Below are 14,410 nucleotides of genomic sequence, written 5' to 3' on the forward strand. Positions count from 1 at the left end.
AATGAAGTTAATAGCAGACAAATAAAAACAGTACATGTTTTGATAATATTCCATCCAAAAAGCCTGATAACATGAAGCCAATCAGCAGCAATCTGTCATCACCGATGTGCAGATGCTGAACATCTGCACATGTGCACAGCTGCATCCTGAAACTCTGCCGCTGTGCTGAAATACATTAACCTTTGGTGGTGGCTCCGTTCTGAAGATGATCCTCAATATCGACACGCTATCAATCCCCTTCAAATTTACAGCCCGCTGTGTGATCTGCCTGAATGCCACGCTGTGAAAAGGCCCGACATTTTCCCTCCACTCATCAGGTGACACGTTGTCATGACAACCACCGGGAACTGACGCATCTGTCTCGCCGTAACAAGATGGTTTTCAGCAGAGGTGGTGATCAGGTGTTTGTTTGGGGGAAAGCTTGGCATTTGAATGGAGAAACAAGCTGCTGGTATTGATTATACTTGGATTTATGTGACAGGACGACTGCTGCGTGTTTATATGGTGAATTTTTACTGGTGCAGCTGTATTTTAACCAGTTTCATCAACATGACTCATCATTTCAAACAGACATTATTCATTCATAAATACATACATACAACCCAATCCCTATCCTTTAATAAAGAAATCTTTTGATGATCAGATATGGCAAGAGACTTAATCTTAATGGATGTTACACTTTTTGTTTTAAGCACCATTCATATCAAATTTCAATTTTTACTAAAAGCTTTAATGGAGAGCGCTTGTGACCAACAAGTGTATGTGCATCTACTTCGTTGTGCCCTCCAGACGCAACTTGAGCAGTTGTAGGTTGACGGCCTGGCACACTGACACTACGCAGACACTTGTATCCGAAATAGATACGCTGATGACAGATTTGAACAACAATTCTAAAAGAACGGCATATTTTAAAGTAGACTGTGATGTCAAACGGGAAGTAGACAGTACAGTACATTTCAGTTATCTCAACATGTTTTCCATAAATCCTTCACGTTTTCTCACACGTCCACGGTGGCAGCTATTATAAAAGATGCTTGCACACCACCGAGGAAACTTGGGATTTCAGTGTCTTGCCAAAGGAGCCTTGGACGGAGGAGAGATTGGAAGATGATCCTGTGCTTTTAGGACCCTAAAACTTCAAACATCTTAAAACTGATGTTCATCACAATTATCTTCTTAGTTGTAAAGCAAACTTCCAAGTCAGCCTGCAAAGCAATGTCCACTCTGCAGTACTATAGAGGTCAAAAAGCATGTAAAGTTCTCATCAAAACAACATTTAGCTATCAGGCAAAGTTTTGAGAAAAAAAAATAGTTTATGTCTATAAAATACACACAAAAAAACAGTGTGTATATGTTGGGACATTTGTTAAGATGTCAAAACACAAAGTTGGCGTGGTAATAGCCTTTTATAAAAAAAAATAGGAAACAAATTTGGACAGTTTGAAAGATCTTAAGAGTTTTTTGTTTTTTTCTTAATCGCAGAATGTTGGACTTACCATTGACGCAAAACTCGTACAAAGTGCAGAGCTCATCTTCAAACAGACAACCTGCAGTTCAGAAAAGGTGAGCGAAAGAGAGAGAGAGAGAGAGAGAGAGAGAGAGAGAGAGAAAGAGAGAGAGGGAGGGAGGGAGAGGGAGGAGAGAAAACATTGAGATCAACAAGTTACTTTGGTGTCACACCGATCGCAGAAAAGACAGAAAGGCAGGAAAATTAGCCAAATGTCACAATTTCTAAATATTTGTTCGTCCTATAAGAGCGCAGCTTAGTACTACATTAACTTTAGCCGTGGGCCTCGCTGCTAATGGCGGCGCCATCAATCACCAATTAGTGTGGCTTCTCCTCTCCTGTTTCTGACACTAATCCCCAGCTCCATGGGCAATGTTTCCATATATGCATGCTGTATGAATATTAATGAACTCTTAACGCTTGGACTAAGAATGGGTGTTCCAGACTAATAAATGAACAGATGGCGGGAGCGTTTCCAGTAGCTGCTCTCTGTGTTCGTATCTCACACGTGGGAGTCGCGGAGAACAGAAGAGGAGGACTGATTGTTCTGCCCACTGATCTGCACAGGTGATCCTCCACATTCACACGTGTCCGGAAATAAATTTGAAAAAAGAATTAAAAAAAAACCAAAAAAAAAAACTGTTAGGTCCAGTCTCATGGGTTCAACGCGATCACATGATCGAAGACCTTGGGCTAAGATATGAGCGATACAAGACACGAGGTTTAGGTTTGTTCAATGTGCTCCTGGGTTTAATGGCATCTGCAGCTTTGGCAACACAAAGGCAGTCTGCTAACAACTCGGCTGAGCCCCGGCCGCCTTCCCTCAAGTCTTTTATCTTTGTTATTTGCCTCCTCTGCTCATCAGGCGGAGTGACAGAATTGGATGCAGTCTCTTGGCCCCGTGGCCTCGATGGACAGTGATGAGCAGCTCGTGACCGTGAATGAAGAACAGGCTGAGTAGGAGGAGAGGACTCTGTCAGGCTTTCTTTAATAATGAGAAGAGATAGGAGCAGGAAGTCTGTTAATCAATTGGAGGAAGGACAGACAATCAGAACAGGTGTGGACACGACAGGAACTTTTCAGGCTTTTTACTTGTTCAAAGTTTCTTCGGAGTGTCATCACTCCTGGTTCGACATTAGCGTCATTATTCTGCTCTGTTATTCTCCTGAAGCTAATCTGTGTGGGGACATAATAACGCAGGCACAATGTGCAGCCATTTTGTTTAGGAGTTGGGGGCACATTTTGTGAAATTACGCCTTTTGGAGGTAATGGCTTCAATATGTCAAGCAAAATGGCTATTTAATGATGTAGAGTGAGGCATCATCACAGAGCTGTGAGGTCGCTCAGCTCTTAGAACAACACTAAAAGTCAGAGTGTCCTGAACTGAAGAGATGCAACACACTACTCCCAAACCTGCAGCAACAATGACTCTTTTTTTTATTTTTTGTAATCTTCTCAGTGAATATGACGGGTATTCCTTAAATTCTTCATCCTAATAGACCCAATAGGCCAAGGGGCTCTGTTCCCTGCCACTACTAGATTGTAGCTGCGTCTTTTCAGAAGTACATTTGCAAGTGGTGACAACGAACACTTTTCATGTAAATCAAAAGACCCAAAATGATGAGCTGAACGAAACAAAACAAGAGTCGCGTCATCTCAAAGATAATTTAGCGAATATGCTACTGGTGTACCCAACTGTACCCCCAGCCCGTTCAGGCTGACAGTACCCGTCTGCACCACCAGAGGGAGCATCGAGTCACTCGAAAAAGCAACAGGAGGAATAGTTAACATGGCTTGGCCACTACAGGCCCCTACATATTGATTTAGTCTCCAAGGTATCCAGAATTTACCAACTACAAGAGTCCAAACTGTAAAAGCCAGGCAAAGGACTGCTTGAGCCTAAAGTAACTCAACACCATCACCTAATGGACAACAACAACATAACTTGAATTTTAGAAAATAAGTTGGCTTGGGTGACTTTTCTGTGAGGATTTGCTCACAGTCTGAAAACACAATCATTAGGTGATATGGTGTCTTTAAATTGACCATGTGTAGTTGTCTGTCTTTGTGTTTGCCCTGTGATGAACTGCTGATTGGTCCAGGATGCACCCTGCCGTCACCCAGTGTGAGTCGGAGCCCCCGGTGACCCTAAGTAGTAAACAAGATGGAGCGAGGAAGGACATCCACACTAACAACACATTAATGGCCACTATTCAAACCATTAGACTTCCCGCTGCCGACGTGTTTGCTTGCTCTGCACGAGGATGTCGTTTTTTTCCCTTCTTCTTTGTGTGTTTTTCGATGTAGTGCACAAATGTCGTGCGTCGTTTTTTTTTTACACATTGTACATAGTTTTTCAAAAATTGCACAGCTGTTTTATTCTTTCTACATATTATATTTTTCATTCAAAATTTTAATGTTAGCATTTTGGGTAGACAGCAGAGAAAGAATGTCTTGTTCAGAGAAACATGTTTTCACGTGTACACATGACAATAAAACGTGAACTATAAAAACTCCGGTGAGGCAGCTTATCATTTTTTAAAACCAACATTTAAACGTCATCACCCAAACTTTACAGTAATCCCATGCTCCCTTCTTCCTCAATTTACAGCTGAACTGGGCGCATCCTGTCCCGCCCCAAATAACAGATGGACACAGTTAGAGAACAGCTGGTGGGAAAAGCAGAACATGTGGCAAATAAATATGTATTTACAACAGAAGGTGGTGGAGACCAAAACAAAGCTACTCCAGAATGATGCAGAAGTATGTATCCGCATGTGCATGGGATTCTACAATCGACAATTTCAAAATCTAGTATGTTTGTGTTCCACAGTCTTTGCATTGTATATCTGTGCGTAAGTTTGATAAGATTTTAAAGTACTGTTTATAAAACTCCAGTGACACTACTCCTGTACATTGACAGCAGTCGGTTGTAGCTCACAGTAAAGTCCATCTAAAAGTACTGGCAACGATACTTTTTCTTTTCTTGCTGGCAGAGGACAAACACTAGATTACAGCTGGAGTAATAAAGGTTGAAGTGATTAATCAATCAACAAAAGAGTTGTAACAAAGGACCTGGTTTTCATTTTTCATTTATTTGTCAATTAAATTAAAATAATAAAAGCTCTAAATAAGTTTTGCCGCTTTTCGGAGATGCTCAATGTTTCTAAGATTTGTATTGAACTGAACAAAGCAGTAATAGTTATCAGTCCCAGTGGTTATGAAAAAAATAATTTCTCACAATTTTCAAAGCATCAATATTCCTTTTCAGTGACAGCACAAATTATCTTGTCACTCCTTCTAATTTGGCAAAACTTTGAAGATGAAAACAAAACATTTGACATAAATGTATATAATGCAGTCACTTAGAGCCAGAAAGAGTCCCACAATCCCTCTTGACCATACATCTCAGCGCTCTGCAATTAGTGTCAGTCTATTCAACTTTACCTCCTCATCACTTCCCTGCTTAATTCATTGGATTCTCTGGGAGGCCTTGTCAGCTCTCAATATTAATTACGACTTTCAACTAATGACGCATGCAGCCAAGCATAGTCAGTGAGACATTCAGAGTGTGTGTGTGTGTGTGTGAGAGATGGTGCACTTGTGTGATAGGCAGGGACATAGGATTGATAACGGCACATCCCCTTTCTCCGACACCGTGCCAGAGATGATTAGAATGGCGCCTTTTAATTAAAATGCAATCACAGTGGATGCTGCTGATTACCTCAGGCGGGGGTAAAAAAAAAAAAAAAAAAAAAAAAAAAAGAGAGCGGCTGTGTCTGAGGAAGCTCGTAAGAACGAGGGAAAATGTCCAGGCTATATCTTAATGAAGCCTTCTGACAAAGAATAGCCACATTGTCTTATCTAATTCAAGGCGTACAGGATAATCTCACAAGCAGAACGACCTTTCCAGGAAAGTGCGCTGCACGCTATCGAGTGCTGAGGCTCGGTTGTCATGTCAACCTCATCTCAGATCAATCACAGCGGCTCATCAATGAGTGTTAGTTTTGTAAGTGCGGTTATAGAGAGTTTCAAAGGGGCAACAGAGGTGACTCCAGTGTGCTTCTGCTATTGATTCAAACATGTCATATACGCAATGTGAACGGCGGTTTGTTTAATGTGATATATACGCTAGTCATCCTGTCAAACTACTTAGAAGAGAATTTATTTACAAAATTGCTTCCAAATGATTCTTAAACAGGATTTTTCTCGATGAAGAGGTCAAGACCCCATTTCCTGGCAAAAAAGAAATTACCGACATAATAAACCAAATTCACTGAATTGGCCTGGTGGTGCTGTTCTTCTGGGCTGAAGCACTATACAGTTTTCAATACAATGATTTTAATATATTATCAGTTCATAGTTCATATTTTTACTGCAATGGTTGGAAATATGTTTGTTTTATACTTTATCGAATTTTATCATATCATATATAATATTGTACCGTACTGTATATCATAGCATGTCATATAACATCAAATCTTGTCATACAAAATTGTACTCTATCCAATCACATTGTATCTTATCATATTGTACCGTATGATATCATATCATATTTTATCATTTCACATTGTATCTTATCCTGCAGCACTATTGTATTGTAGAATAACTTATTATTGGTATCACACTATCAAACTATACCATATCACACCATTGGCAAATCACTGGTATCTCATCGTACCACATTATATCGTACTACATCGAATTATATCACATAGTAATTTATCATCTTTTCATGTTGGAAAAAGATTATTAACTTTATAGATTAGTCTGTTAGTCTATAAAGTCGAATGTATAAAACACTTTTAACAACATAAATATGGTTTATACCATTTACCAAAGTTTTTTTTTTTTTAAATGTACTGTTATATAAACAATCTGCAATGTCTAATAAAAGCAGATATTTTTGTGTCCCACAAAGCTTACAGGAGCAGCAAACAGTCTGATAAATTAAATCTGTGCCCATTTGTTTTATAAATATTTATAAGAAAATAATGTTAACTGGGTCATCACACAGATAACTGTCGCAGCTCCAGATATATAATTGGTTATTTGAGACAATTATCTAGTGAGAATGACGAATGTTGCACAAAATGTGAGGACCGGTACTTTCTTCTGTGTTTTTTTTTAAGTCAATATAACATCTACTGTTAGATAACAGAGAGACAGACAGTAAACTGTGATTATTTCTAAGTTGTGATAAGACACTGTACCGAGAATCACAAAGGTGACTTGGGAGTGAATGATAATGAAATCAAATGATGAATGCTAACCACAGGTGCTCTGGATGTGGAGCACGGTCCCTCCCAGCACAGACGCTGTGTGACCTCATTTATAAAAAAAAAAAAAAACGTGTGCAGGGAGAATCCAGAAGGTCAGCAGATGCAGTGAGTCAGTTCACGTTTTTTTTTTTTGTTTTTTTTAAACGATAAACACTCAGTTAATGGCCTGCATTCCCCGGAGAGGGTGAAATGAAAGACAAAGCAGACGGAGCCTCACACATCTACCCATTTTGGTCTCGATCTGTATTTTTGCAAGCACACAAATACTTTAGACGGTCCTCAATAAAAATTCTTGGGAAGATTTATACAAAAATGGAAACCTGGGTCAGTTCCCTGTGGCGCGGCCCTCTGAGGCCTGGACACATAGCAGAGAAGCACTCCAGCATAATGCCTCCTGCCTGTTATTGAGGGCAGCGAGTGCACCGGCTGTATAAGTGAGAGGTGAGAAGCATGCACACGCACATAGACACAGGAGTCTAAAAAAAACCCGATTAACCTTACGCTAAAATCTCGCAGCATGTCAGAGACGTAACAGCATCGGTGTCTGCCCTCCCAGGAAATCAGGGAGGAGGGAAAAGCTCATTTAAGGTCACTCGGAGAGATGCAATTACATAACAATGACTAACAGCTTCTCACTGGGAAAATAACGCAGCTATATTAATCTCTGCGATAATCTGCGCCTGTGCATTATCAAGATGCTCATTACACATCTCCAGGCAGAAACACTGGCCTTGAACATTTGGCCGTGATTGGCTGACCTTGCCTGGAACATTAAATCTGTTCTGAAGATGCAAAACCCCAAGGCTGGACAAGAAGTCAGAGACTCCATCGTTCACTTTCCCTCACAGGTGGTTGGCTGGTGCCGAGATGCCATCTGTGATGTCTGAGGGGCCAAGGAGGATGCTGGGAGCCTGGCAGCGAGGACAGCTTCTCCTGGAGCCGGCTGCAGTTAAGGACATATTTCATTCACCCTACGGGGCCGCAAATGCATCTTTTATTATAAATATACGCCGAGACCCAAGGACACCCGACTCATTTTTTAATCACACACACCTGCACCGTCGGCCAAAAGAGCCATTTCGGAAGAGCGCAGCGGGCGACAGCGGCCATAAAAGAGTGAGTGAATTGAAAAGGGGAGCGCGGCTGGAGCGGGGACAGCAGAGAGGAACATCACCTGCAAGCAAATTAGCATCAGCTTGACACCATGTCCGCAGATTTAAACAGCTTGTGTCGTTAAGGCGCTCCTCTGCTAAAATTAAAGATGGCCGCGAGCTTTTCTCTGCTCCAGAAGGTCTGGTCCTGTCAGGAGCTGCACGTCACGTCACGTCAGCGGCCCGGGCTACAAACAGCTCATCATCCTCCCCGACATTCTCAAACAGTCCCTGTGCACTGTTCACCTGAACACGGCGGGTTGCTGCTCCAACAGTTGTTTCAAATGACACGGTGGCATTTTGTGTCCCTTAATTCAATTAAGAGACCGTTTCAGTTGGAATAACAATGTCAGTGTCAACAATTCACCTGCGAACCAGGACCAGCAAGATAGTCACGTATGAAAAACTTCAATTAAAATTGCTGTCTCACTCTCTCTGTCTCACTCTTCTTTTTTTTTTTTTATTCTTTACACACCGTCTGGCCATCATTTCCTCCCATGTAGTTACCAACAACTATAAACTAATAATCTGTGGAAAGATGAAGATCAAACGTTGTAAACTATAAATTGTCCTCACCAAAACTAAAACATCAAAACTTCTGGACAAAGCCAACAAATCGTCTCTGTCCTCCACCTTCAGACTCAAGCCATGAGGCTGGTGGCTTCCCATCTGATCTATGCATCACCACCCCGCTGAATGATTCTGAACATGGGGGCAAGAGGGGAATGGTCTGTATTTGATACAAAGGCGATAAACTTGTAATTCCCTGTTCTATTGGAGCGCTCTCCACTTTATCCAACTTAGAAATACAGAGCTGATCCCAGACACACTCACATTCACATCTACAGGCAATTTAAAGTCACAAATGTGTGTTTTCCGCCTGTGAAAGGGAACCAGATGACTGGAGAAAACCCCAGAGAGAACATGAAGACTCCACACAGGTCATCAAGATTTTTGTGCATCTCACGAGATAAAAGCAATATTTCAAAATAAATAATACATGCTTTAAAACAAGGTCATCATATTGCTTAACTTTAACTTGTTGAGTGGGATGGTTAGAATATAATTTAAAAAATGTTTGTGTTTTTAGCGGGTCTTTGATCGAGCAACAGCCTGTTATTTCTAACTTTAGCTTCACATCTAATGCACTCTGAAAACCATTTTCTCTTCAAGGATTTTGAACAAAATAATATTAAAGCATTTGGACTTTCTATCTTACCTCCCTGTAAGTCCGGAGACCATGTAAAAACAAACAGAAAATGGATTCCACAATGAAAAAAATCAATCAGCTCCGATTTGTTTCCGAACATTATATGCGTTTATATGGCTGCTCCATTTTTTTATTATTTTTTTTTTTTTACAAGGATCAGCACAGCAAGTTAGAGTTGTACTTTAAAAGTAAAGGCTTATTGTTAAACTGAAAGCAGCAACGCGCGTGAAAAAAGTTGCGACAGAAGAAATATTGGATCACCTCGTTCTTTTCCATTTGTCAAAATGTGCCAAATGTTTTCATGTCTCTTTTCAAGATGTCAAACTATGGACAAACTTTATGGCAAGACAGTAAAGTGTGAAGCATCAGAGGCTGAATCTGACTTTCCTTAACCTGAATAATTAGTCGGGGGGGCTCTGAGGTCTCTTTGACAGATGAGAGGACCTAATGTGAAATCACCTGATGTCCAGACGAGTGCGACCAAGCACAATTCCCAGAGAATTCCCAGCCAGTCAGGTCACTCTCAGTCACTCAGCTGCCAGCTCCAGGCGACAGCTTAGACCGCCGCCATGAATTAAAGATGGAAGCGTCACTGCGGCAGCGGAGGACCCAGAAATAGGACAGCTTGACCTACTCCCTGACCTGCACTGAGTGATTCAGACATTTGATTTTCTCCCCTCCTCAGAGGTGTGATTGAGCGTTGGAAGTGCAGAACCCGAGCGCAAACGTCCTCTTTTCTGAAGCACAGAGCCACTCGACGGGAACCAGCACAGCGGAGCCCAGAGAGAAGACGACAACACCTGTTCAACTCTTACGGATGCCAGCTGAACCTCCATTTAATGTGGAGGTCATCACGTCTTGAACAGTGACCGGGACCTATTTTCCTGCGGGGGTAAAGCCAATGGGTTTGGAAATCCAAGTGATTTTTACTCATTTATTACTATTCTAAAGTCATTTCTGGAGCAGGCTGCTAAATCCAAAGTTTGAGATGAAAATGCTCGGCTGAGCCACCTGTCGAACTTGTGTCCAATCCAGCATGAGACATCCGTTGGTGCTTCTGATTCCTTCAACTGAGATTTTTTTCTCAAGTTTTAAAATAAAAGTGTTGTGGTAATAGGCGCAACACATAGAACTTGTTCTTTACCTAGCTGTGTGGATGTTTGTCAGGACATGAATGCTTTTTAATCGAAATGCACACGTGGATTTCTATGTTCATGTCAACTAATCGCTAAAGAGAACAAAAAAAGAAGTGAATTCTAATCGACTGAACAAAGGTAACTCCGCCATACCCTTTTTCAAATTTGTGCTTGTCCACTTGACTGTTTGGGGGTCACTGGTCCTGCTCACTATGGGCGAAGGCAGAGCACAATCTGGACAGCTCGCCTCAGGAGGGATGATCCACAGTCACACGCAGACACGCATGTTTTCAGACTGTGGGAGGAAACTGGAGCGCTACACAAACGGCATTTCCTGAAACGATCTAAAAATTTAACTTCCAACACAAAGATTTATGAGAATTATATCAGCGAATGGGATGAAATGGACAGATGCTCACTTAGTTCACCTCAATTGCGACTATGGAGGTAAAAGCGAGTCGACAGTAGACAAACACAGGGAGTTCAGACCAAAGCGTTGCTGAAAAGACACTTGATGGAGCTCTTGAGTGACGATGATTGTGGCTTGTGAGGGCTTCAAGTTCCTCAATAGCTCATTAGACTGCTGATATGGTGAAACTGCACTATTTAAATACGCAATTACGAGTTTCCTCCCAATGTCATAACCGACAAAAAATGGAGAGAGGGTTCATCCGTGCAACCACAATTTACTGTGGTAGTTTTAGATTAAGACAGCCATCTTGCCTGTTTCATTCGAGCTGCAAACTAAATCCAGTTGCATCAAAAGTAGGATCAATTAGTTGTATGAATAGAAAAAAACAGCTCCTCCTTTAGACGTTTAGCATCGTTCCACTGCCTCTCTCGGACAGTAATTTCCTTGCTGCATTAGAAAAATTATCCAGAGTATTAATCAGTATCAACACAAGACAAAACAGGCATATCATTGCTTTAATCAGAGCAAATGCGATATAGATTAAATCCTGTGCTCCACTCACAGCTTTCTGAATCCTCATTATGGTGAGAAGTCTTGGCTCACGCGTACAATAGGTGACCTTCACTCCGACCGGTTTACCAACACCATTTAATTCGAACCTTGAAATCGGTCGTGAAGAGGAATAAAAGAAGCATTCAATCTTCCTTATAAACCTCGAGGACGTTCTCACCGTCCCGCTGTCACGTGGCAGCAGAGCTCGGGCTTAAGCAGAGGTGAGAAAGTGCAACGAGGAGCACATCCTTTTCACTGAGGCACACAAGGGCGTGCAGCTGGAGGGTGAATGCGTCTCACAAGTGGCACGTCTCCAAGGAAAAAAGTGTCCGCATTGAAATATAAATTAATTTTAATATGTTAAGGCAGAAGCCTGCTCAGAGGGAAGGTGGTTCGCACTCCGGCCTCATAGACGGTCCCTGTTCTACGTGGTGTTTGCATGTTCTTCTTGAGCTTACATGGGATTATGTTTGGGATTAATTAGTGATACTAAATTGCCAATACGCGTCAGTGTATGTGAGTATTTTCCTGTGTTTGCCCTGTGAAGCACTTGCGACCTCTCCATGATGCGGTCCACCTTCCCTCATCGTGAGCTGGGATCGGCTCCAGAGCCCTACAACACAGAGTTAGGAGGACAGAAGATGGATGGACGTAAAAGAATTGCCTACTTCCTATTAAAAATGGAACATCCCCTTCTTTGTCCGTCTGGCAGCTCTCCTGCTTCTTGAACCGTAAAGTCTTCCACTTTTACCTCCAACCAAAGCAGTTAAAAGGCCAAAAGAGATGGATCGCCTCGACACGTCTCTCTGACACAACTCCTACTTCCTCTGCTCTCAGGAGCTGCTGACATTTGCCGGGACAGACACAGAAACAGTGAGACGCTTTGCTACCGCCACACTCCTCGGAGTGTCTGTTGTATTACAAAGAAAACATCGCACTTCGCCCCGTGGTGGCACCGGCTGTGGCAGCATACCAAGCCGCTAATACGCAACCTGCCTTGTGTCGTTGTGTGCTGGAAATCACTGCCTCCACTTTCAGGGCCGCAACTTTGAACTTAAAAAAAAAAGGTCAAAAATTCAATTTCCAAGTGGCTACCTGGGGAACAGTAAGGTCTGAATAGCTTATCAGTCCACAATGTTGCTCCAAACAGGACTTCAGCTGCTGCAGAGGACGTCGTTTCCAACATCTCACGCTGTTTATGAGTGAGAATCAACGAGTAGAAATCACATTCAACCTCAGATGACACCAGAATGTCTTAATGCTAAACTGTGCTACACTCACAGTGAATGCCGCAGCTGCTAAGTCTATTAATTTAGCCAAAGCACACTTTGCAAAGAACGCACCAAATGTTCATTTTCCCATCCTGCACTACCATGTGCACAGAGCGAGGACGTATTAACATCCAATAAACTGTTTGCCATTTATTAGAAGAGTCAATGCCTCCAGTGAATTCGTAAAAGGCTCCACATCCGACGTGTCAATAAAGTCTGAACCGAAGGCCGATGCTGGCTGCGTGGAGCTGACCCTCGACCAGATCAGTCCAGATGACTCAGACGTCCTGAGAGAGACGAGGAACACACTGCGACCTTCCCGAGGCGGTGAGAGACACCACAGCTCAGTCACATTAGTTTGCCGATTGTCATGCTTGGATCAGTGTTCTTGCTGTCATTATGGCTTGGTCGCAGAGGGAAAAAAGTTTAGGAAGATTGAGTTTTTATGATTTAGAAGTGTCTTTTATAATATTCGATATGTGTCACTTGTGTTGGTGCTGAAGGCCAGTACTATGGTGCCTAAGGTGGTTGTCAGCTTGTCGCAGTCTGAAATATCTCAACAACTGTGGGCGGATTGCTGTCAAATGTGGTCAAGAAACAATGTCAACCTCAACAACTATAAATTTTCAAATCACATACCTTCACATCAAACTTTTAACTTGGTCACAACATTGTAGTACTGTAAACTGTATACGTCCAGTGTGAAAACCAATGAAGACAGAAGGCCTGATCCACTAAGATCTTGCACAAAGTGTGCTAAAATTGCTCACAAGAATGACACCATGAAAGACACCACAAGCAGCGGTGTTTAAATGAAGGTTAAGAACAATCTGCTGGGAACTATTGTTTTCGTGTTTGTTTGCCTGAGTTACCCGTGTAGAGACCCGATGAGGTGCTGAGTCCCCACAAGCACAAAATGAAACGTTACAGAAGGTGAATTTCTATCTGGCCATTTCAGAACGGGACATAACTGGTAACAAGGTCAAAGCTGTGGGAATAAAAACCGTTTCAGCAAATTTAGTCTAATCTAGCATGGTGCACAAGACAGAAAACATTGTATCATAATGTCGGCAAACAAAAGCCAAGAGGAGCCAGCTGAGGAAACAGCAGCATCTCTGCTGAAGGCCGAGCCGGTTTGCACCTCTTCTACAAACACTGTAAAGACAGAGACAACCTTCCAGACCGTGTAAATCACACTGCATGTTATACATTACTCAATTGGCATAAACCTCTCCCAGTATTTCACACCAATGTCAACTTGGCAACTGTTTTTATGGTTTTAGTAAATCACTTTCAGTCGCTCAGGCCCAGAGTGTTTAGTTCTTGTCATGTCCTAAAGTGAAGTAGTGTGATGTTATTAGAGCTACAAATATGTTGTTTTCTGAAATTACCCACAGTGCGAGATGTTTGTTGACCAAGTTATTTAACTGTAAAGTGTTATGTCCTCCTTATAATACCGGTATTTGAAGATGATCTGCTTCCATTACCTACAAATAGATTTGCATTTGGTATCGATCACTGGGATAAAATGCTCAATGGAACACCGTCACCTGTGCACTGCAGCACCCCCGCTCTCAGGATAAGGCTCAGTGAAGTAACTCGTCCTGTGAGACTACTAAGGAGTGTTCTAGCAACACGTTTAATAACAAGACAACACAAACTGCACAACCACTGGGATGAAAACAGACTTGAAGGGAAGAAAGACGTCAAAGTCACGTTGGATGTACACCATGTCCATAATCCACAGCGTAGTAAAACATCTATCCTCATATCGCAGCACATTTCAATCCCCCCCTCACATGATTTATAACCACTATAAGATATTTGATATCTCCACTCAGTCCTGATATCTATTGGATGACAGAACCCTGCAGCAAAATAGATAGGGT

General features: G+C 42.0%; 1 protein-coding gene across 1 annotated transcript in view; it reads right to left on the reverse strand.

Annotated features, from left to right (window-relative positions):
- The window catches only part of ptprn2 (protein tyrosine phosphatase receptor type N2), a 140,871-nt gene that overhangs the window by 122,756 nt on the left and 3,705 nt on the right, over positions 1–14,410 (reverse strand). The window contains exon 2 of the mRNA XM_080489049.1: positions 1,497–1,547. Within this exon, the coding sequence (XP_080345175.1) occupies positions 1,497–1,547 (51 nt within the window). The remainder of the gene's footprint in view (positions 1–1,496; positions 1,548–14,410) is intronic.

Source organism: Lipophrys pholis (genome assembly GCF_963383615.2).
Source record: "Lipophrys pholis genome assembly, chromosome: 20".
In the NCBI taxonomy this organism is placed as follows: Eukaryota; Metazoa; Chordata; class Actinopteri; order Blenniiformes; family Blenniidae; genus Lipophrys; species Lipophrys pholis.